Source organism: Chiloscyllium plagiosum, chromosome 37 (genome assembly GCF_004010195.1).
Source record: "Chiloscyllium plagiosum isolate BGI_BamShark_2017 chromosome 37, ASM401019v2, whole genome shotgun sequence".
Classification (NCBI taxonomy): Eukaryota; Metazoa; Chordata; class Chondrichthyes; order Orectolobiformes; family Hemiscylliidae; genus Chiloscyllium; species Chiloscyllium plagiosum.
In genome coordinates, this window is record NC_057746.1 from 27,081,968 (window position 1) to 27,107,440 (window position 25,473).

Consider the following 25,473-nt stretch of genomic DNA (forward strand, 5'->3'; position numbering starts at 1 on the left):
CATACCAAACACCTTCTTCACTATCCTATCTACCTGTGACTCCACTTTCACGGAGCTATGAACCTGCACTCCAAGGTCTCTTTGTTCAGCAACACTCCCTTGGACCTTACCATTAAGTGTATAAGCCCTGCTAAGATTTGCTTTCTCAAAATGCAGCACCTCGCATTTATAGGAATTAAACTTTGTTGAATAAAATTCTATGCTTAGGTAGAAATGGAACAGGAGCAGTTTAATTGGTGGTAAAATGATTGGGCAAAGAGTAAATTAGTTGAAAAATCAATTTTAAAAAACTGTATTTGAACTACAGCCAAACAAATTGGCAAATAGACAATTAATGTGGGCAAATTTGGAGTGGTTCACTTTTGAAGGGAGAACAAAAGAATAGAATTTTGAGTAACTCGAGAATAGCTGCAACAGAGGGGGACTTGGGGTTACTTGTGCACAAAATACAGAAAGCTAGGAGAGGGATGCAGCAGGTAATCAGGAAGGCTTCTGGAATATTGGCCCTGATTTCAACTGGGGTGGAGGAGTATACAAAAAAGTTCAAAAGTCTTACTTCAACTGCACATGGTGCTGGGGAGACCATACCTAGAGTACTGTGAACAGGTTTGGTCCCCTTATTCAAGCAAAGATATCATTTCATTGGAGAAGGCTCACTGGAGTGATCCCTGTTCTTGGGTGGGGTAGGGAGCAAGATTGATTTGTGAGCAAAGATTAAACAGGTAAGGAATCTACTCCCTGGACTTTAGGAGAACGAGGGGTGATCATTCTTACCACCTGATGAACAAGGAGCACTCCAAAAGCTAAAGATGATGTAGCATTCTTAAGGGACTTGACAGGCTAAATGCAGAGAGGATGCTTCCCATTACAAGGGAGTCTGGGACCAGAGAGAGAGAGAATAGTAGTCTCAGAACAAAAAGGATGCTAGTTTGAGAGAGAGGAGCTTTTATCCTTTCAGATGTTTGAGTGTCTTTGGAACTCCTCACCACAGGGAGCTGTAGGGGCAGAGTCCTTGTGTATGTTTCAGGTTGAGATAGATACATTCTTGATCATTATAATAATTAAGGGTTACAGGAAAAGGGCAGGAAAGTGGACCCCGAGGAATGTAGTATCAGCCATTTTCCTATTGAAGGGTTGAATGGCCTACTCTTGTACTTCTTACTGTTAGTCAGGATTTTTTCCTGAAACTGGCATTTGGAGTAAATTCGGCAACAAAGGAACTGTTATCACGGACATTTTTTTTTCTTAAATTCACTTTTCACCCGAAGGGAATTTCTCAGGAGACGGCTGGTTGTAACTCAGGATTGTAGCGAATCGCTTTGGTAACAGAGGAGAGGTTTTACAATCTACAACAGTCACATACTTGCAGTCCTCTCGCAACCTTCTCGGGCTCTCAGGGAGGTCAGTGTGACAGGCTTCTGCGGAGAGTAGCCACTCTTGCGGGAATTTCGACGCACAGCAAGATCCCACAGGCAGCTGTGTGACGCTGATCCTGTTTTTATGCGGTATGGCTTGCAGGATGAATATTGGCCCAGGACACCGGAAGAATTCTCTCTCAAAAAAAAAGAAACGTCGTGCCTGAAAGACAGTGCGGAACTCCCCTGGATGCAGCCCTGGTTAGAGTCCCAGGCTCGCCGTGGATTGAGCTGAACCCTTGAACTCCTCAGAGCTCACTGATTTCAAACTATGGTCTGCATTTTGTGCATTGAGCCAGTGTCTGAGTTTGCATCAGTGAATGGTGGGCACGTGAATCCCCGGGAAACTCTCAAGCTTGCCCAAGTTCCAGACCCTTACATGTGCGAGAGGGTCCACTTCTGAAAATGCATGATGGAGAAAAGAGCAATGATTACTGACAATGGACTGTCCGGGGATTCCCCCGCCAGGCCGCCAACTGACATACGGTTCTCAATAAAAGGTATTTGAAAGTATGACATTTCTGTAGGCCACAGACCATTCCCATCATCTGACTGATGGAGGAATGCCACTGATCTCGACCTTATGTCCGGGTGTGTTGGATTTTAATTGAAATCCACATCCTGGTTCACTGATCCCTCCCCATCACGTTCCTGCTACCTCGCTGCATGTGTCTTTTTGTTACACTTCCACTTGTTTGCATATTTTTTTGACTTGATGACTCAGTCCTTGCGGGCTGTTCAATCGCCAATTCAGCTTCCGGGTGGCGAATGCAATTACTTCAATTCAGAGTCATAGAAATGTACAGCACGGAAACAGACCCTTCGGTCCAACTCGTCCGTGCCAACCAGATATCCCAACTTAATCTAGTCCCATACCACTCCAAACCCTTCCTATTCATCTACCTATCTAGATGCCTTTGAAATGTTGCAACTGTACCAGCCTCCACCACTTCCTCTGGCAGCTCATTCCATTCAGGTACCACCTTGTGAGAAAAAGTTGCCCCTTATGTCGCTTTTATATCTTCCCCTCTCACCCTAAACCTATGCCCTCTAGTTCTGGACTTTCCCACCCCAGGCCATTTACCCTAGCCATGCCCCTCATGATTTTATAAACCTCTATATGGTCACCACTCAGCCTCTGGTCCTGCAAGGAAAGCAGCCCCAGCCTATTCAGCCTCTCCCTATAGCTCAAATCCTCCAACCCTGGCAACATCCTTGTAAAATCTTTTTTGAACCCTTTCACAACATCCTTCCGCTAGGAAGATCAGAATTGCATGCAATATTCCAAAAGTGGCCTAATGTCTTGGACAGCTGCAACATGACTAATAGAGGAATGCATACCAAATGCCTTCTTCACTATCCTATCTACCTGCAATTCCACTTTCAAGGAGCTACGAACATGCACTCCAAGGTCTTTGTTCAGCAACAGTCTCTAGACCTTACCATTAAATGTATAAGTCCTGCTCTGATTTGCTCTCCCAAAATGCAGCACCTCACATGTATCAGAATTATACTCCATCTGCCACTCCTCAGCCCATTGGCCCATCTGGTCAAGATCCTGTTGTAATCAGAGGTAACCTTCTTTGCTGTCCACTACACCTCCACTTTTGGTGTCATCTGCAAACTTATTAACTATACCTACGTTCATATCCAAATCATTTATATAAATGACAAAAAGTAGAGGAGCCAGCACCAATCCTTGTGGCACTCCACTAGTCACAGGCCTCCAGTCTGAAAAACAACCCTTCACCACCACCCACGGTCATCTACCTTTGAGGCGGTTCTGTATCCAGATGGCTAGTTCTCCCTGCATTCCGTGAGATCTAATCTTGCTAATCAGTCTCCCATGGGGAACCCTGTCGAACCCTTACTGAAGTCCACATAGATCACATTCACCATTCTGCCCTCAGCAATCCTCTTTGCACTTTTCAAGATACTCAGTCAAGATGGTGAGACATGATTTCTCACACACAAAGCCATGTTGACTATCCCTAATCAGTCCTTGCCTTTCCAAATAAGTGTAAATCCTATCCCTCAGGATACCCTCCAACAACTTGCCCACCACCGACGTCAGGCTCACTGGTCTATAGTTCCCTGGCTTGTCCTTACCACTTTTCTTAAACAGCAGCACCAAATTAGCCAGCCTCCAGTCTTCTGGCACGTTACCTGTGACTATCACCTGTATCAGCAAGAGGCCGAGCAGTTACTTCCCTAGCTTCCCATGTGTTGCAAACTTTGAAAAAGGTCAAGTTTCTTGATTTTGGCCCAGGCAATTACGCTGAAACTTTATTGCTGGAACAGCACAGCAGGTCAGGCAGCATCTAGGGAACAGAAGATTCGACGTTTCGGGCACATGCCCTTCTTCAGGAAGAAGGGCATGTGCCCGAAACGTCGAATCTTCTGTTCCCTAGATGCTGCCTGACCTGCTGTGCTGTTCCAGCAATAAAGTTTCAGCTTTGATCTCCAGCGTCTGCAGACCTCACTTTCTCCTCCGCCCAGGCAATTACACCTCACGTTCGCATCGTGAAACTGAAACTAGCCTGCTCAAAGAGATTAGCAGCCCCTTCTCAAAGCCAGAATGTCTGCACTTTCTGTTTTGCTGCCATTCTTGAAGAGGTTTGAAATATCTTGCATATCTGGCCTGACCACCTTGTTCTTCTGCTATGTCTCAGCAGTTCACCAGACTGAATCCTCAGTTACAAAGTTGCATTGACATTTATGCACCCAAGTTAATTATATATAAAGTTTATTTTTGTGCGTTGTGAGTGTTCATTTTCACATGGCAGAAACAAAACCAAAAAAAGTAAGCCTATGTTGTAATGCTCAATGGTACTTAATTGCAGGATAAACCAAGTACAGTACTGTAGAAACTGAAAATAATCTATTTTCCCCAACTCCTTCCTGAAACAAGGATCTGATCCCTCCCATCTAACCACCTCATTTGGTTTGCTTTCCTTCAGACTTACCAGTTTGTTTACTTCACAAAGCAGTGCTATCAAATATTGAAACTCCATGACCACAATATCAACTACAGTACAATACATTCCATTATACTGTCAAACAGTTCTCCAAACATTTCCTATGCTTGTTATTTATGTACTGCTTCTCTTTGCTGATTTTCATGGGCCAGTTTCATAGAATCCCTACAGTTATGGAAGCAGGCTATTCTGCCCAGAGTCCACACCGATCCTTTGAATGGCTTCCCACCCAGCTCCATCTCCTTATGGGTGGCACAGTGGTTAGCACTGCTGCCTCACAGCGCCAGAGACCCGGGTTCAATTCCCGCCTCAGGCGACTAACTGTGTGGAGTTTGCACATTCTCCCCGTGTCTGCGTGGGTTTCCTCCGGGTGCTCCAGTTTCCCCCACAGTCCAAAGATGTGCAGGTAAGGTGAATTGGCCATGCTAAATTGCCCGTAGTGTTAGGTAAGGGGTAAATGTAGGGGTATGAGTGGGTTGCGCTCCAGCGGGTCGGTGTGGACTTGTTGGGCCGAAGGGCCTGTTTCCACACTGTAATCTAAATCTAAATCTAAAAAAAAAATCAAAAATCTACCCTCTTTCTGCAACCTTGCATTTTCCCATTGGCTAATGTACCCAATCTGTACATCCCTCAACATTATGGGTAATTGAGCATGGCCAATCCACCAAATGTGCACATCTTTGAACTGTGGGAGAAAACCGAAGCACCCGGCAGAAAACCACAGGATACAGGGAGAACATGCAAATTCCACACAGACAGTTGCCCAAGGATGGAATTGAACCTAGGTCCCTGAAACAGTGAGTTAGCTGTGTTCACCACTGAGTCACCATGCCACTCCAGCTTCCTTTTGTTGTTCTTTTGTGGTATGTGGTCCTTACTGGCAAGGGCAGCATGTGTTGCCATCCCTAAATATCACAAAGAGTCATGGTTATGGTGAGTCATACATAGACCAGACAAGGATGGCAGCTGAGAACTTAATTGAGAATGGATTGGCACCACATCCAGAAATATTCCCTCCCTCCACGACTGACACTTTATAGCATCTTTGGGTACCATCTACAAGGTGCACTATGGAAATTCATCAAGGTTCCTTCGACAAAACCTGCCTTCACAACTATCTAGAAGGACAGAGACAGCAAATAAATGAGAACCACCTGAAAGTTCCCCTCCAAACCACTTACCATTACTGAAAGTGGAAATATATCACAGTTCTTTCTGTGTCACTCGATAAGAATCCTGGAACTCCCTTCCTAATACCATTGTGGATGTATCTACGCAAAATGGACTGCAGCAGTTCAAGAAGGCATCTCACCTGCTCAAGGACAAGTAGATAAATGCTGGCCTAGCCAGTAACACCTACAGTTCATGAGTGAATAAATCTGGCGTTGAAAGCCTTTTCCTTAAAATTAATTGAAATTAAATTCCACAAGCAATTGTGATGGGACTCAAATGATACCAGAGTACCAGTTTGGGACTTGAATACTAGCCTATTGATATTACCATCAATTCCACATGAAATAAGCTGTTTGTCCTGCCCCTCCAGCTAAGTGCCTGAAACCCTTCCAGGCTGTAGGAGGGTTTGGGTTTTTTTTTTAAAACCCTAATTTGCCCTCAGCTGTATGCGAGGTTGAGGAGTGAGGGCATGTTTTGGGCTATGTCTCCTTCCAATTAAGGAGGTCAGCTATTCTAGCTTTGGTGAATGGCTTCCAGATGATTCCTGAGATCCTCCGTCTCCACCAGTCGGTTTTCCAGTTGAGCTAAATTCATGATTTCTCCTTTTGCCCAGCATGGGCTCCAATCCTACCCAATCCCATCAGCCAAACCCCACCCTTCCATTGGACTTAGACTCCTTATGGAGTTGTTAACTCTAGAACAATCTGGGCCTAACTGCAGAGATAGTGGGAATGTCACTAAATCTTTTTATCTTCATGTTCTTTCATGAGATGTGAGCATCACTAACATGGACAGCATTTGATGCCTATCCCTAATTGCCCTTATATGGAGTTGATTGCTGGGCAGTTGTAAAGAGCAGTTAAAAGTCAGCTACATTACTGTGGGTCTGGATCACATGTATGCCACACTGGGTAGACACAGAAGATTTCCTTCTCTAAATGAAATTAGTGAATCAGACTGGCTTTTATAAGACTGGCTTCATGGTAATTATCTGAGGTTGGCTTTCAACATCTGAGTTGTTAACAGAACCAAAATTCCACAGCTGCTAGGTGGGGATTTGAACTCATATCCCCAGATGATTAACCTTGACCTCTGAATTATTAGTTCCCCAACTCTCCAATAGATTAGCAATCCAGAGATTCAGAGGAGTGCCCTGGGGAAATGGGAGTTCAAATTCCAACACAATGGCTTGTTAATTTAAATTTTAATAATTAATTTTAGAGTTAATAAACCACTCTCAGTAGTGTTGACCATAAAGCTATCAATCATTATAATGTCTTTTAGGTTTAGGACATTTGGTCTATACAGAAGTGGAGGGGCTTGGGGAGTTAGATTTAAAAGGGACCCAAAGGGAAACTTCATGCATAGGGTGGTGTGTGTATGGAGTGAGCTGCCAAAGGAGTTGGAGGAGACTGGTACAACTACCAGTTTTAAAAGGCAACTGGATGGGTGCTTGAATAGGAATGGTTTAAATGGATATAGAATAAAAGCAACTGGTTTAATTGAGGATATCATGTTAGCTTGAACAGGTTGGATTGTAGGATCTATCACTATGGTACACATGTGGCTCCAAATCAAACAAATGTGGTTGAATGCTGAATACCCTTTCAATCTCAGTTTAAGGGCAATTAGAGATGGGTACCAAATACTGGCTTTGCCAGCAAAATATCTCAAAATAATAAACAAAACAAATCCAGATATCCAGAAACACCCGAGGATACAAACCAGTGGATTCCTTTCGTCCAAAGGGTAGGGAAATTTTGCATCAAGAATGTTTATGAGTAATAGTAAGTTAAGAAAAAGCTAACATCATAAAATTAGCAATTTAGAAAAAATATAATCTGCTAGATTGTCCTTGACCTGGTATCATGACATTTCAGTTTCTTATCACTAAATTGCAGGGGCTAATTTGCTTCACAATGCATTTTAAGAGAATCATCAGCTCTCTTTATAGTTTTATATAAGTACTTGATGTAAATTTAGATAAAGTTTGTAAGATAATGCTCTTAATAAGACACATAGGATTCCAGGCAGAGAATACAAATGCTAAGACCTTCCATTAAAATTTGCATCTTGACAAGCCTCCGTGCTTTTACGTCCAGTTCTAGGTGTTGTTCTTTAACATGGATGTAAAGGCATTTGATGGGAGTGCAAGGAAGACACCAATATGCTTCCAGGAATGAGGATTTTTAGTCATGTAGTCACATTAGAAAAGCTGGGACCATATTCCTTGGAAAAGTGAAAGTTGAAAGCAGATTTTAAAAAGTCTGTTCAAAACCAGGAATGTTCTGCTGGAAGGATTGAGAACAAAAGAAGCAATGATGACAGGAGGAAACACTCTTACGCAGCAAATCTAGATTATGTTGCCTGAGAGGGTGTCATGGAAGCAGATTCAATCATGGCTTTTAAAGAGATTTGTATCGTTACCTGAAGAGGAAGATAGGTTCACGAGTATCAAGGGGTTCAAGAGTCACAGTGAGAAAGTTGGACAAAGAGGTTGAGAAAGTTATCAGCCATGATTGAATGGCAGAGCAGATTTGATGGGCTGAATGGCCTAATTTGTGCTCTACGTCTTATGGGATGAATTACAGTGTTACAGGGAGAAGTGGTGGTAGTGGGGAAATGTTTGCAGGAAGGACAAGTAGAGCAGATCTTGAAGAGAGATGTGTCATGGACATGACAGAAAACCAAAACACTTAAAATAAAAAGGTTTAAAAAAGACCTGGTGTTAAGTTGGTTCAGGGCTAATACACTGATTGTTAGGCCAATTTTGGAATATTGCATGCAATTCTGGTCTCCTTCCTATCAGAAGGATGTTCTGAAACTTGAAAAGGGTTCAGAAAAGATTTACAAGGATGTTGCCAGAGTTGGGGAATTTGAGCTATAGGGAGAAGTTGAATCGGCTAGGGCTGTTTTCCCTGGAGCAGAGGCGGAGGAGTGACCTTATAGAGGTTTACAAAATTATGAGGGGCATGGATAGGGTAAATAGACAAGGTCTTTTCCCTGGGGTGGGTGAGTCCAGATGAGAGGGCATAGAATTAGGGTGAGGGGAAAAAGATTAAAGAGAGACCCAAGGGGCAACTTTTTCCCACACAGAAAAACAGGTAGGTGTATGGAATGAGCTGCCAGAGGAAGTGGTGGAGGCCAGTACACTTGCAACATTTAAAAAAGGTTGCTGGATGGGTATATGAATAGGAAGGGTTTGGAGGGATATGGGCCAAATGCTGATAAACGGGATAAGGTTAGGTTGGGATATCTGGTCGGTATGGACGATTTCTTGCTGTACGTCTATGACTCTGTCACAATGAAGGAACCAACTTATTTTGCAAGTCAAAATTGAGGAGGAGATCTTCTTATGAATGTGACTGTGGCCAGAGATAGGATTGTCTCAGAGTAGCTGTTCGGTCACAACAGCAACATGTGGCAATCACCAGTATATTCTCAATGCCCTCCCTTCAGTTTCAGTTAAAATAAAAGTAATGTGGTCACAGACAGAAAAAGGAGATGCACAGAGGCAGACAGTCATGAAGGAATTTGAATTGAAGAAACTTGCAGGCTAATCATTTTGGCAAAAGTAAAAGCTGAGAGATTCCAATTGTGTTCAATGAATTGTAGTTAAATAAATGTCAGTGACAGATCTTTGGGTTAGAAGACAGACATGTCAGTTACACAGTTACTGCACCCGATAGGGACAGCTGGTTTTTGAGCAAGGCTACACTTCTCATCTATCTCCAGGAAAGACTGCTTTTGTGGGAACATTAATTTGGAGAGAATTGTCTTGTATGTTGGGCTGCTTACTTTGGTTTGGCAAAGGTGAAGGGGAGCATGGCATCTAGGAGGGGACAGGATATCCAAGGTGGGTGTACTAGCATGCTGGAACAGCAACTCAGGTCAGGATTCAATTTGATTTGTTTTATTATTGTCACATGTACCAGGATACAGTGGAAAAATATTGTTTTGCATGTTAACTGGACAAATCAAACCTTACATAGGTACATCAGGATACTAGAACAGTGTTGCAGTTACAGAGAAGGTGCAGAGAAAGAGCAACTCTAATAGGAGATATCCGTTCATGTATCTGATAACAACGGTGAAGAATCTGTTCTTGAACCTGATGTGTGTTTTCGCATTTTTTTTGTCTCTTCAGCCTGATGGAAGAGGGTGGAAAGAATATAATGGGGTTGAGAGGGGTCTTTGATTCTGTTGGCTGCTTTCCCCCAAGGCAGCAAGACGTATGGTCAGAGTCAATGGAAGGAAGGCTGATTTTTGTGATGGACTGGGCTACATTTATAATTCTCTGTAATTTCTTGTGGTCTGGGCAGAGCAGTTGCTCTACCAAGCTGTGATGCATCCAGATACAATGCTTTCTAGGGTGCATCCAGAAAAATTAAATTGACTGTGTAATGTTGCATGATTAAAATTTGCATACCTTGGCATAAAGAACCATTCTTTCATTAAATGAACTTCAGGGAAGGGGGCTTATCGTGCAATGAAATGATTTGTGACACTGTGCATTAAATGGACAGTACAGCACTGAGCTCCAGTAAAGAGAAACAGACTCGAAGCTGGGTTTTTGAGTTTGGAAATGCCTGCTTGCAAGCTGCATCTCGGTAAATAAAGATTGGGACTGGCAGGTATGCCATCGGCCTTCACGGCAACTTTATTTGGATGGACTGAAGTACAGGTGAATGGGAGAGGAAGGAGATGACAGGATGGAATGATAGGGTGGCATGATGTGCAGGAGGGGGGAACTGAGCTGCTACCAAAATGGAACTGCCTGTCATAGTCCCCACTCATTCTGCTAAATTCTTCATAAATCACTCATAGGGAAGGGCTGGAGCACTTCTGGGTGCCACACTTTAGGATGTCAAGGCCTGGAGAAAGGTAGGAGGAGATTTAAAAGAATGGTACCAAGGAATGCAGTTAATGTGGAGAGACTAGAGAAACTGGGGTTAAATGCCAGTGGAAACAGATTCAGTAGTACGGTTTCAATCAAACAAAAAAGCCAGAAACTGGATAAGTACCTGAAAGGGCAAGAGAAAAAAAATCTGTAGCATTTTGGGGAAGCACAAAATGCATAAAGCACGACTAAGTGGAACCAGCACAGACTCAACAGTCTCCTCTCCTGCAATGTCTCATCCATTAATCAGTGAACTGTGCCTGCCTCAGGATCCTAATTTGCCGGAGGTGATTAGATGCCCTACAATATGGAAACAGGCCTTCTGGCCCAACAAGTCCACACCAACCCTCAAAACAGACCCATTCCCCTACCCTATATTTACCTGACTGATGCACCTAACACGACAGGCAATTTAGCTTGGCCAATTCACCTGACAGGCACATCTTTGGATTGTGGGAGGAAACCGGAGCAAACCCACGCAGACACAAGGAGATTGACTATGTAGAGTTTGCACAGTCAACTAAGGTGGGAATCAATCCCAGGTCCCTGGTGCTGTGAGGCAGTAGTGCTAACCACTCAACCACCATGCCACCCCACCTTTGCACGTGTTTCTACATTTCGCCGTGCTGCCAAGAACATAGATGTCACTCCCTTTTATACACCTAGTGCTGACAGCTTTATCTTTCTGGCCACAATCACCATATCCTGGAGTGTCTCTTCACTTTTAGCTGCATGCCTTCAAATGAGCCTTGATCTGTCTGACTGATGCACAAACTCAAAGGGCACAGCCCAGCAATTTGCATGCAATATAACGTGCACTGAAGTTCAGCAGGGAAAGTGAGGACTTGGATCATTTACATGCAGCATCCTAAAAGTTAAAGAGAAATCCCTGTCTGCTCGCTCAGGAAGACATAAGTAACCTCATTCCAGTATGTCAAAGGAGAGCAGGGGATAGTCCAAGGCCAGTGCCCATCCACAGATTGTGTGGCTTTGGGAGATAACTGGATGTTCATTGGCTGCCTTGATCCCCATATCACAACTGCACTTTTCAAAGTACTCCACCAATTGGAAGATTTTTTGAGATATCTTTTGTGAATGGGATTGTAGAAATGCAAATATTTCTTTAGTGGTGCCAAGCACAAGCACACAGCCACCAACAGAAGCAGATACAGGCTTACTGAAGAAATATCTACACTGCGCGTGTTTGACGCTCAGGGCAGATATGGCTGAGGAAGGCTACTTGGCCCATTTAGCTAGATTCTACACCACCCAATTGTCCTTTTAGTGATCTCAGACCTATTGGCTCCAATAATCTTCATGAACTACTACTCACATACCTGGAAGGAGCTGTTGAACTGACCTTTTAATGCACTTAAAGCAACCATGGAATTTTAAAGCAGTTCTTGGAATTAATTTTTCCACACATGGACATGGAAAAGTTCCATGGTGACAGACAGATTTTCATTTCCTTCTTTGCCTCTTCTACAGCTTGCATGCAATCAACTTGCTGGTTGACTCTGTTTCTTTGAGACATGGAATGACAACTATTTATAACCTGTCTCCAGTTTTTCTACATCGCTATATAAATACAGTGGCTCCATGAACATGTCAGACTCTATTGAATAACTGACTTCCCGAGTTCCCAAACCTGTCCATTGTTTACAAGCCACATGTCAGGCATGTGATGGAATAACCGTCACTTGTTTACATGAGTGCAGCTCCAACAAGAAACTCAACACCGTCCAGACAAAACACATTCACACCAAATCAACCAGTATTAACATTCACTCCCTATACTGTTAATGGACAATGGTAGCAGTGTGTACATCACTACACTAGTCACCACTACGCTACCATCTCCCCATCACGTTGTCCAGTAACAAGGCTTGAAGCTCACACATTGACAATTATTGCCTGGAGGTGGATTTGCGCTGGAGTATCAACAACTGCATTAGGGTTGGGAGTAACCCACTAAGGCTCTTTCCACAGAACCTTTCAAACACATTACTTCTACCACTTAGAAGAGGCAACAGAGACGGACCATCTGCAAATTGCCTTCCAGGAGAATGCATCATCTGGTTTGGTACTGGGTCAATGCCTGGGGTCTCTCTCCTGAAGAACATTTTGTGTGCACCTTCCCAAAAGGGATAGCAGCCAGTGAAGACAGCAGCTCACCTCCAGCTTGTCAAGGGCAATGAGAGATGGGCAGTAAATGCTGGCCAGGTTTAGTAAATGTTAATATCAGATGGTTAACTCCAAATCCTAGTCCTAGCCCTAATAGACTAGCCCACACTCTGGTCCTAAACCCCATCCAGATAATAATAGTTTATGCTTCAAGCCTTGCTACTAGATGATGTGATGGAGAAATGGTAGTATGGTGGTAAAAATACAGTGATCACTGGACTAACAATCCACAGATCCAAGCTAATGCTTGGGTGGGTTCATTTAAAGCTGAAAATGTGTTGCTGGAAAAGCGCAGCAGGTCAGGCAGCATCCAGGGAACGTCGATTCTCCTGTTCCCTGGATGCTGCCTGACCTGCTGCGCTTTTCCAGCAACACATTTTCAGCTCTGATCTCCAGCATCTGCAAACCTCACTTTCTCCTCATGGGTTCATTTAAATCCAACATGACATTGCTGAAGAATAGATTCAGTTAATGATCTAGAATATAAGACTACTCCCAGTAATGTTGACCCTGGCAACAATCAAATATCTTCAAAATCTGACTAGCTCACTAACGTCCTTTAGTGTGGGGGAGAAAATCTGTGGCTCTGACCTGGTCTGGTCTTCATGTGACTCCAGGCCCCCAATAATACGTGCCAAGCAGGTGCTGACTAAACCACCACATTGTCTGTTTTTTAAAATTCATTTTCTTTTATTCATTCATAGGATGTGGGTGTCACTGGCTAGGTCAGCATTTATTGCCCATCCATAGTTGCCCTTGTGGTGGTGGTGATAGCGATGGCGATGTAGACTCAATGCCAAGTCTAGGATTTTGACTCAGCAACACTGGAAAGGATGAAAATATGTATTTGGAGGTCAGGATGGTGAGTGACTTGGAGGAGAAATTGCAGTTGTTGGCAATTCCATGTACCCAGTGCCCTTGTTGTGGATGGAAGTGATTGAGAGTTTGGGAGGTGTTGTCTATGGAGTCTTCTTGCTACTACTGAGTATCAGTGGTGGAGGGAGTGGATGCTTTTGGATGTGGTGCTAATCAGGTGGGATTCTTTGTCCTAGATGGTAATGAGCTTCTTGAGTGTGTTGCTGGAGCTGCACTCATCCAGGCAACTGGGGAGCATTCCATCCTCACTCTAGGATTCCTAGCCCCTGATTTACTAATATAGCCACTGTATTTATGTAGCTAGTCCAGTGTATGTTCTGGTCAAAAGGTAACCACAACACTTAGAGGAGGATTCAATGATGGTGCAGCCAAAACCAAGGGATGATAGATTCTCTTATTGGAGAATGGTCATTGCTTGGCATTTGTCTGGTGTGAATGCTACTTCCTTTCAATTCACAACTGGATATTGTCCAGGTCTTGCTGCATTTGGACATGGACTGCTTTAATATCAGAGTCGTCGTGAATGGTGCAATTATCAGAAAGCATCCCACTTTGACCTTATGATAGAAAGGAAGTTATTGACAAAGCAGCAAGATATGATTGGGTCAAGGATACTACCCCGAGGAACTCATGTGAAAGGTATCCTGGTTAGCCTTCATCCTCGGTCCAATATTCACACAGATTAACTGGCTGACTATATCATCACAGTCACAGACCTTTCTGAATATGTTGCTGAGAGAATGAATTGAAAGCTGTGAAGCACTAATGGAGGTTTTCAATAGGAAAGGCCTTCACTGTCACTGGAAGATTGAGGACTTCAGAGGCTGCTTGACTCAGCTGCTCAAGTCTCAATATGGCTTGGTGCAACATGGTGCCTCAGAGGTTAGCACCATAGACCAGGGTTCGATTCCACCCTTGGGTGAATATGCGGAGTTTGCACATTCTCCCAGTGTTTCTGGGTGCTCTGGTTTCCTCCCATAGTCCAAAGCGGTGCAGGTTAGGTGGATCGGCAATGGGAAATTGCATGTAATGTTCAGGGATGTGCTGGCTAGGTGGATTAGCTATGGGAAATACAGGGTTACAAGGATGAGGTGGGTCCGGGTGGGGTGCTCTTCAGATAGTGGACTCGATGGGCCAATTGGCCTGCCTCTGAAACCGCACAAATACAGTTCCCATTTTACAGCAAAAGGAAACTGATGAGGAACCAGATCCAACAGTTAATATAACAGGGTTCAGATAGGGAATTCCACAACTCTAGATTGCTCGAGAGACCAGAATTAGAGGAGCATAGATATCTGAGGATTGAGGGGCTGGAGGAGATTGGAAGAGATTTGGATGGTGGTGGGGTGATGCAGTCACGGAAGCATTTGAAAACAAGAGAACAATCTTAAAGTAGGGGGTGGGGTGCTCTTGATTGGTAAATGAGATTTGCTTTGTGTTAAGACACAGGCAGCTTGGATGACCACATGTTTACAAAGGGTAGATTGTTGGAGACCAGTCACAAGTGCATTAGAATAGACAAGACTCAAGGTACCAAATACTTCAGTCATCTCAACCCCTTTTGGACACGAATAAGCAGTCTGATAATGAAACAACAGTGGAGGAGTCACAATATGTGGTGTTGAGGGAGACAGGATGTTATCAGTACAAATCTGAAAGCAAATGCTGCATTTTCAACTGATATCCAGATTGGGAATGATTTGGTTTCCTATTGAGCACGATCTCTCCCATCCAATTGGCAGAGTAGAGTAATCGAGATGTACAGCACGGAAATAAACCCTTCAGTCTAACTTGTCCAATCCTAAATTAATTTAGTTCTATTTGCCAGCATTTGGTCCATAGCTCTCTAAACCCTTCCTGATCATATACCCATCCAGATGGGCTTTAAAATGTTCTAATGGTACCAGCCTCCACCATTTCCTCTGGCAGCTCATTCCATAAATGCAGCATCCTCTGCATGAAAAAGTTGCTACTTCAGTCCCTTTTAAAGTCTTTTCCCCCTCACCTTAAACCTGTGTCCTCTAGTTCTGGATTCCCCCACCCAAGGGGAAAAGCTTGTCTATTTACCCTATCCATTCCCCTCATGATTTTATAAATATCTACAAAGGTCACCTCTCAGCCTTCAATGTTCCTGGGAAAACAGTCCCAGCTTATTTAGCCTCTTCCTATAACTCAAGACCTCCAACCCTGGCACCCCATTCTTGCAAATCTTTTCTGAACCCCTTCAAGTCTCACAACATCCTTCTAACAGGAAGGAGAAGAGAATTGGACACAATATTCCAGAAGTGGCCTAACTAATGTCCTGTACAGCCATAACATGACTTCCCAACTTCTATACTCAATGCTTTAACCAATAAAGGAAAGCACACCAAACAGCTTTTTTACTCCAGGTACTCTGGTTTCCTTCCAAAGATGTGCGGGTCAGGTGAATTGGCCTTGCTAAATTGCCTACAGTGTTAGATGCATTAGTCAGGGGTAAATATAGGGTGGGTTATTCTTCGGAAGGTCTCTGTTGGGTCGAAGGGCCTACTTCCATACTGTAGGGAATCTAATCTATCTACCCGAAACTCCACTTTCAAGGAACTATGAACCTGTATCTAACATCTCTTCCCATTAAGTGTATAAGTCCTGCCCTGATTTGCTTTTCCAAAATGCAGCATTTCATATTTATCTAAATTAAACTCCATCTGCAACTTCTCAGATCACCACACACCATCACAGCATCACATCTAAGAAACCAGTCCCTCAGGCTTGCTCTGCCATTCAACAGGATGACCATGGCCACTTCAGATTAAAGCAGATGATGTTCTCTGTGTAGTGGAGTCAATGTCTCTACCAGGTTGGTTCAGATGCTCCATATAGCCTCTGGTTACTCAGTGCGTCTTGCATGGATGAATATCCATTCCGAGGTGGTACCAGAGGGGCATCCCAGGAAGCCAAACCAGAAAACAATCTGCTTGGTGCTGATAAACACAGCTGGCTTCCCTGAATTTGTCAACGAATTGTCAATGAACTGTTCAAGCTTGGTTGAGGCATAAGTAGCAATGAAACAAGAGATGTGCCATTGCTTGAACTAAATTACATCACAAACACAAATCGAGTCACTTCTATTTGTGGGTGTCTGCTGCACACAAAGTGGCTGCTCACGTTTCAGCAGTGACAGTATTTCAAATCAACTGTGGAACATTTATGCAGGAAGGCAGCTTGAGGTCGTGCGCCCTGCCACAAAAACACTAAAGGCACAAACTGGAGACTTTTCAAAAAAAAAAGTGTTGTTTGCTTAAAAGGTCACACCAGGAATTTGAACTCAATACACAAAGATTCCCCTTGGGCATGCAGCAAACAATAAACACCAATACTTCCTGGAGTTTGTTAGATCTGAATCTAGGCAGGAGGCCAATTAAAATAGGATCAAGAGTATTTCTGTTGTGCAATTACAAAAATAGATGCTAACTTCTCAGTAATAGGATGATAAAATCATTGTCACGTAAATGCCTGCTTTCTACAACCTTAACAATATCAGGTTTCATTCATTCAATCAAATACTCCTCTGGACAACTGATTGAGTTTAATTGCATTACATCAGTGGCCTTGCCATTTATTTTCCATATTCAAGCAAAACTTTCATATTTGTTTGTGGGAGGTTAGCATTGCTGGCTGTGCCTAAGTACACTATCCACCTCTATTTGCCCTGGAGAAGGTGATGGTGAGCTGCCCACCTTGAATCATCAGAGTCTATGATGTGTCAGTATGCCCATAGCATTCTAAGGGAGGAAGTTTCATGACCCTGAAGGAACAGTGATATAGTTACAAGACAGGACACTGCATGACTTGCAGGTGGCAGTGTTTCAAAGCACCTGCTACCCTTGCCTTTCTCAGTGGTAAAGGCTGCTGGTTTGGGGGAAGCATATATTCATCCAAGTTACCACTGGGTCCAAAACATGATCAATATCAGGTTTCATTCATTCAAACACTCCTCTGGACAAATGCTTGCATTTAATCCCATTAAATCAGTGGCCTTGCCATTTATTTTACATAATTAGGCAAAGTTTTCTTTTCTCTAATTTCCATTGGAGAGATGACTGCCAGACCCTTTAACTCTAAAATCCACTTCACGGTATCAGCAGCATTGTTGTGGCCATGCTACTTGGTCCAGGACTTAATCCTGTGGGCTGGATTAAGACCCAAGCTGGTCTGTTCTACATTCTTGAACACATTGTGTCCCTTGCCCCAGAAGGAGTGCAAGTAAGTTTCACTAAGGAGACTCTCCATGGCTGAACAGCATTTATGGATGACTTTGGCTTTTTAAGTTGGTTTAGAGTGACAAGTGGTCAGGCTCTGGGATGCAGAGAGAGAGAGACAGAGACAGAATAGTCTCCTTCTGCAATGAAACCATGTTATGTTGGAATATCTTCACCTACTTACAAGGAGAGGACCAGTTGGGTTCAGGATTGCAATGCTCCAAATATGTTACCTCAACTAGCATGTGCTGATAAGTGCACAAAGGCCTACCTCTATCCATTCAGTCTCACAATCATGCAGCATGGAAACAGACCCTTCAGTCCAAGCCAACCATGTTCCCAAACTAAAATAGTGCCACCTGCCTTTGTTTAGCCTATATCCTCCAGACCTTTCCTATTCAAGTACTTATCCAAATTTCAAAATGTTTAAATGTACCTGCATCCACTGCTTCTGCTGGTAGCTCACTCTCCTAATGAACCATTGTGTAAAAATGTTGCCCACATCCTTTTCAAATCGTTCTCCTCTCATCTTAAAAATATGCCCCATAGTTTTGAGCTACCCCACCTAAGGCAAAAGACCTTTGCTATTCACATTATCTATGTCAGTCATGATTTTATAAACCTCTACGGTCACTGCTCAACCTCCTACGCTCCAGGGAAAGGATGTCTTAGCATATCCAGCCTATTTTAATAACTCAAACCCACCATCTCCTGCAACACCCGTGTTCACAGAAACATCATACATATCCCTATCCTAGCTTCACTTCAAATTGATTTCATTTCCACATTGACAACATTCTTTGCAAAACTCAAATCTACCTCGCAACTCACACACTTAATTCCCTTCTCTTCAACCTGTGGGCAAACGACACACTCTGACATTCAGTGAGTGAGAGCCCACTGGTGTCTACCTGTAACTAAGCAGTGATTGGACACAATGCTATGCAAAAAGGGCCAATGAGGGTTGAATGGAACTCGAGCAGCAGTGTGGATCATCAATTATTTGGCTCTTGAGTAGGTCATCTGGTCTCCTTGCTTGTGGATTTAAAAATTTGCAATGATCATAAAATGGAGAGAGCACTTTCAACTGAAATGGGAGCAGGAGCCTTCAAATTCAGACTTAGCAAGATCATGGCTGACCTTAACCCCACCTTCCTGCTTCATCCCCAGTGTCACTTAATACCTCATTATGCAAAGATCTATCAATCTGAAATATGCTCAATGATTGTATCAAGAGAGTACTGTGGATACTCTCAATTTAGTCAAGATATTTATCATTTTAGTCCTAAGCCACTAACCCTTTATTCTGAAAGTGTGACCCCATTTTCCAGATTTCCCAAACATTGTCTTCTGCAATGGCAATTTTCCTTCCCTTCAGGATAGTAGTGAATGAGATGGCGTTTTACAATTGACGATGTTCTGAGTAATGAAGCTAAGTTTCCATTCCAAATTTACTTCATTGAATTTAAAATTACACCAGTTGCTGTCATCATGGGTTTTTAAACCCATGACCCACAGTGTATACACCTGGGTCTCAGAGTTCCTAGTCTGGTGACATTACCGTTAAGCCACTGCCTCCCCACAGTGAAGACTCATTGCACATCTTCTGGGGTAAGTACAAGTTTCCTTGCAATGTTGCACTTAGGTCTTTGAACTTCAGAAGCACGAGAATGAGTTCTGTTCATAGTTCTGGAAAACTATCAGTGTATCACCTGGTTGCACATGAATTCTCTTCAATATCAAAGGAAGAGGAACTGCTAACAAAGGAGCTCCACAATCAGCATTTTAACATTGATGGCTAAAGTGTAACTATGACTGTAAATAACGCTCAACTTGACAATGATTGAATTAAAGTTAGTCAAGTCATTGTTGGCGTTTGTTACTCCACACTAGCACTACAATATTTCAGAAACAGCTCTACATTTCCACCTACATTGATTTTGAAGAATTTTTAAAGTTTGAGCCAGACTCTACAATTGTCTATTTCTTGACAGCCATAAGTAAATTGTGGATAGTATAATTTAAACTCCCGGTCTCCAGGTTTCTACCATCAACACTGCCACTGGAGATGTTGAACTACACATTTCATGCTCAAACTTCAGTGAATTTTCTAGAGAATCAATGTTAAGGTTCTTGGTTCCTTTGCCAAGTTGCTTTCTGGTGACACACCCACTGCAGTCCAGTGGCCTCATGACCTCACATGTATTCTTCAGTTTGCTAGCTACAATATGGTTCCCAGTGTCTGCTCAAATGAGTCACATTCCACTGAAGCTGTGACTCCAGAATTCATTGTATTCATCTGTGAACCGCAAATTGCAGTGTGGTTTGGACAGGAACTCTCAGGAGGCAGCTTTCCCATATATTGGCTGATTTTATCCTTTTAGATTGTAGGGACTGTTGGATTGGAAGGGGCTGTTGAAAACAAACCTTAGGGACTAACAGCACTGCATCTTGTAAATGGCACACACTACTGTTACTTTGCATCCATGGTGAAGGGAGTGTATGTTCAAGGTGGTGGATGAGGTGCCAATCAGGCTTACATTATTTCGATAATATCAAGCTTCTTCAGTGTCGATGAAGCTGTACTCATCAGGCAAGTTGGAAGTATTCTATCACACTCCTCACTTGTGCCTTGTATATGGTGAACAGCCTTTGGGGACAAAGGAGGTGAAATATTCCCTTTTTATTCAAAAAAGGTTTCCTTTAAATAATGCAATGTTCAACTTCATAAGAAACATGCAGGATTATTTGGATGGACAGTGATTAATGTCTTCCATTTGCAATTTTTGTACCCTCCCTCTTCCTAAGGAATTGTTCAAAGTCACACAAGCGAGATCAGAAAACAAAGAGATTAAATAAAACAAGTATTGCTTGTTGTGTTGTGAAACCTATCATTATTAAGTTACCAGTTCAAAACTCTTACCATTGCTAAGTTAGAGTCACTGTGTAAATGCTAAGGAAACTTTGAAGACACCACTAACTTTCATGTGAAGCTCTAATGAACCAAATAATCATTTAGGGGCAGGAATGCACTCATTAATTTCATACTTTAACCACTTTGCACAACAGTCTGCTAGGAAATCATGTGGAAACATTCAATCAAACACCACCATATCATGAGTCACATTACCCCATAGCCCTGGGACCATATGTACTATACCTGCTGACAGTAAATCACACACACCATGGTTACCAAGAGTGCAGAGTCCTTTCATACAGCACTTAGACTACAGTCAAACATTTCCTTAAAAGAAGAAGAAATACATTGTAGAACAGGAACAGCTAAGAATAATGAATGTCAGAATTGACTTTTGGGAACAGATTTAAAGAAGGTGACAGAAGTGGAAAGAGAGAGTTACATTGAGATTGACATTATTTCAGACACTGAGCATGTCTCAAGCCAGATTTCCTGACTTAAAAAAACAACAAATAATTTGTACATATGAAGTCAAAAGGGAATTATTCCCTGCTCACTTTCAAACTCCATATTGCACACTATCCAGTGACTACCCAACTCCTCTCCTATTCCATACCCTACAACTCAGTTCCCAATCATTGTCTACAGCCTTCTCAACTTCAGGTTCACCCAAAAAAGCCAATTAACCCAGCCCAATGATTGACTCACACTCCATTCTATCCATATTCAAGCTCATCCAATACCCTACACCCAATAAACCCACTTCTCAACATCTCCTGCTTATTTCCACCCTATTCTATGCCCATCAAGCCATTCCCACGATTCATTCTTTATTTCAAGCATCCCTTTCCCCAACCCAGTCCATGATCAACCATTTCCCATGTTTTACTCCAGCCCTGTCAACATGCCTGCCTGTTTTTGTCCCTCTCCTCTCTTACCGTATGGCTCGGAGGTGCTCTCTGCCTTCTTTTTCTTGCCCATCCTACTCCTGTTGTTGCAACTACCGGTTGCTCAGGACCGCTCCTTGGCCCTCTCTCCACAGAGGCACGGCACGGCTGAACAACATAGACACAAGTCCCCACTGTCTGCGTCAGCCGCACCACTCCCCTTCCTATGCACACCTGCCGACCCCGCCCACACAACCAGCCCCGCCCACCGCCACCTGCCAACCACGCCCACACCAACCAGCACCGCCCATAGTCCCCTGCCCACGTGCACCTACTGGTTCTTCCCACAGATACCTGCCCACGTACACCTGTCAGCCTCTCCCAAATACACCTGTCAGCCCCGCCCACAGTCATCTGCCAACCACGCCCATCCCGCTCGTGCCCACGTGCAACTGCTGGTCCCTCCCATAGACACCTGCCGGCCCTGCCCACACGCACCTGCCGTCCTCCAGCTCGAGAGAAGTTGCCTTTAAGGTGAATCCGAGTAACCCCTGACCGCATCAGTAATTAAGAGATGCAGGGGAAGCACACAAATACAATGTTAACTGCAGCTTGTTTTGGTGCTTAAGTATAAATCTTGCGGATGCTTTTAATTGCTCTCTCATTGTTCTCTGATGTCCTTGATCTGATCATCATTGTTTTGGCATTTCCATTCTAAACAAATACTTCGTCCCGTCACTACAACTATGACCACTCCCTTCCATGACATCTTTGTAATTTAATCTCTGCCGCCCTCTAAAATGAGAGCAAAGCACTGCAGATGCTGTTGACCTGAAATTAAAACATAGGAAAATGATGGTTAGCTACTATTTCTTTTGGTACTCTCTCTTTAGGAATCAGCCTTTTCTTTCAAATGTTATAATCACATCCTACTCAAAAATAATCTACCCTTGATCATACTATCCTTGTAAACTATTATGGTATCTCCAACATTCCTTTCCTCTCCAAGACTTTTGGATGTGCTGTTACTTCCTGCATTCAAGCCTTTTTAAAAATTCACTTCTGGGATGTGGGCATTCAAGACTGAGCCAACATTTATTACCCTTCCCTAGTCGCTCTTGAGAAGCTGGTGGTGAACTGCTTTCGCCCTTGTTGAATGGCTGCGGTCCATGCTTTGTCGGTATAACCAGAATGCTGTTAGGGAGGGAATTCCAGGATTTTGAACAATTGGTAGTGAAAGAATGGCTTGGAGATGAATCTTGCAGGTGGTGTTATTCTCATGTATCCAATGCCCTTATCCTTCTATATGGAGATGATCATGGGTGTAAAGGTGCTTACTTGGAATCTTTGACAAATGTTTGCATTTTGTCATGGCACACTGGTGTGGCTGACCATCACTAGAAGAGGGAGTGGATGTGGTACCAATCAAGTGGACTGCTTTGTCCTGGATGGGTGTCAACCTTCCTGAGTGTTGTTGGAATTGCACCCATCCAAGCAGATAGGGAGTATTCCATCACAGTCATGATTTGTGCCTTGCAGATATGTAGACAAGCCAACATGGAGCAGAGCCAGGAGGGGAAATGAGAAGCCATTGACAGATAGAAAGCTTTAGGGTTTTCCTTGATCCTATAGGTATATCAGGAATAAAAGAATGACAAAAGAAAGGTTAGGGCCAATCAAGGATAGTCATGGGAAGTTGGGCGTAGAGTCCAAGGAGATGGGGCAGTGCTAAATGAATGGAAAAAAGACATTTTTATCGAGGAGAACACCGAGATATAGCTACTAGATGAGACAGGATTGAGGTTCACAGGAGTAGGTGTTTAGCAATTCTGGAAATGGTGAAAATAGGTAAGTCTCCTGGGCCAGATGGGATTTATCCTAGGAATCTCTGGGAAGCCAGGGAGGAGATTACAGAGCCTTTACCTTTGATTTTTATGTCATCATCATCTACAGAAATAGTGCCAGAAGACAGGAGAATAGGAAATGTTGTCACCTTTTTCAAGAAGGGGAGGAAAGACAACCCTGGTAATTATAGACCACTAAGTAAAGTGTTGGAAAAGGTTATCAGAGTTAGGATTTTAAATCATCTCAAGAGGAAGAACTTTATTAGGAATAGTCAACATGGTTTTGTGAAGTATAGGTCATGCCTCACAAACATTGTTGAGTTCTTTGAGATGGTGACCAAACAAGTGGATGAGGGTAAAGCAGTTGATGTGGTACATATGGATTTCAGTACGACATTTGATAAGGTTCCTCATGGTAGGCTATTGCAGAAAATATGGAGGCTTGGGATTGAGGGTCATTTGGTGGTTTGGATCAGAAATTGGCTCGCTGAAAGAAGTCAGAAGGGAAATGTTCATTTTGGAGTTCAGTTACTAGTGGTGTACCACAAGGATCTGTTTCAGAGCCACTGCTGTTTGTCGTTTTTATAAATGACCTGGATGAGGGCATAGAAGAATGGGTTAGTGAATTTGCAGATGACAGGAAGGTCAGTGGAGTTGTGGATAGTGGTGAAGGATGTTGCAGGTTATGGAGGACATTGATGAGTGGCAGAGCTGGCCTGAGAGGTGGCAAATGGAGTTTAATGTGGAAAACTGTGAGGTGATTCACTTTGGAAGGAGCAACAGGAATAGAGTACTGGGCTAATGATAAGATTCTTGGTAATGTAGATGAGCAGAGAGATCTCGGTGTCCATGTATGTAGATCCCTGAAAGTTGCCACGCAGGCTGATAGGGTTGTTATGAAGGCATATGGTCTGTTAGCTTTTATTGGTAGAGGGATTGAGTTTCGGAGCCAAAAGATCATGCTGCAGCTGTAAAAAGCTCTGGTGCGGCTGCACTTGGAATACTGCGTATAGTTCAGGTCATCGCATTATAGGAAGTATGTGGAAGCTTTGGAATGAGTTCAGAGGAGATTTATTAGGATGTTGCCTGGTATAGAGGGAAGGTCTTATGATCCAACACTCATCTCTCTTTCTACCCATCTAGCTGTTATGAACATTTCCTACCATTCCCACACCATAAAACCAGTTGTCCTCCTTTAATTGTTGTCCTCCTCTAATCACTTCTGTTGTGGGCAAAGTCTTAGGGAGAATTGTAAGGAATAGGATTTATGAACATCTGGATAGGAATAATTGATCAAGGATAGTCAGCATGGTTTTGTGAAGGGCAGGTCGTGCCTCACAAACCTTATTGAATTCTTTGAGAAAGTGACTAAGGAGGTAGATGAGGGTAAAGCGGTAGATGTGGTGTATATGGATTTTAGTAAGGCGTTTGATAAGGTTCCCCATGGTAGGCTACTGCAAAAAATACAGAGGATGGGCTGCAATGGCTCAGAAAGGCAGCTGACTCCCACCTTCTCACAGGGCAACAATGGACAGGCAATAAATGCCAGCTAGCCAGCAACACCCATGTTCCATGAGTGAATCAATCTAAAAACGTTCTAGTTATTCAAAACTTGAGGTAATTTTCCTTCACTACCAGATCTGCATGTTTCATTTAACTGTTCCAGTCTCATAAGCTGCGATGCTTTTTTTCCCACGAGCACTCACGCTACCAAGATTTTCTCAGTCTTCCATTAAAAGTTTTTGCAGATTTACAATGAAATATCTCTCGTCTGGATGTTTTCATAAACAACAACCTTTACATTGAGGAAACCTATTCCCTTAACCGTCTTCAACAATCTCTGTTTCTAGGAGAATGTATTAAGACTATAAGAAATAGAGCCAGGAGCATACCTTCCAGCCACTCGAGCCTGCTGGTCCAACATTCCTTGATACGTGGCTGATCCAACAGTCCTCATTCCACTTCCTTGCCCCTTTCCCTGTAGCGCTTGATTCTCCAACTGATCAAGAATCTATCTCAGTTTAAACATACACAAGAACTCTGTCTCTACAGCACTCT

The 25,473-nt window shown here is 43.2% G+C and overlaps 1 protein-coding gene across 2 annotated transcripts in view; it reads right to left on the reverse strand.

Moving 5' to 3' along the window:
* Positions 1-21,791, reverse strand: part of slc44a4 (solute carrier family 44 member 4) — a 91,276-nt gene extending 69,485 nt beyond the window's left edge. For both annotated transcript variants that reach the window (XM_043678175.1, XM_043678174.1), the window contains exon 1: positions 21,623-21,791. In XM_043678175.1, coding sequence (XP_043534110.1) covers positions 21,623-21,665 — 43 coding nt within the window. In that variant the 5' untranslated portion in view covers positions 21,666-21,791. The remainder of the gene's footprint in view (positions 1-21,622) is intronic.
* Between the last annotated feature and the right edge of the window lie 3,682 nt (positions 21,792-25,473).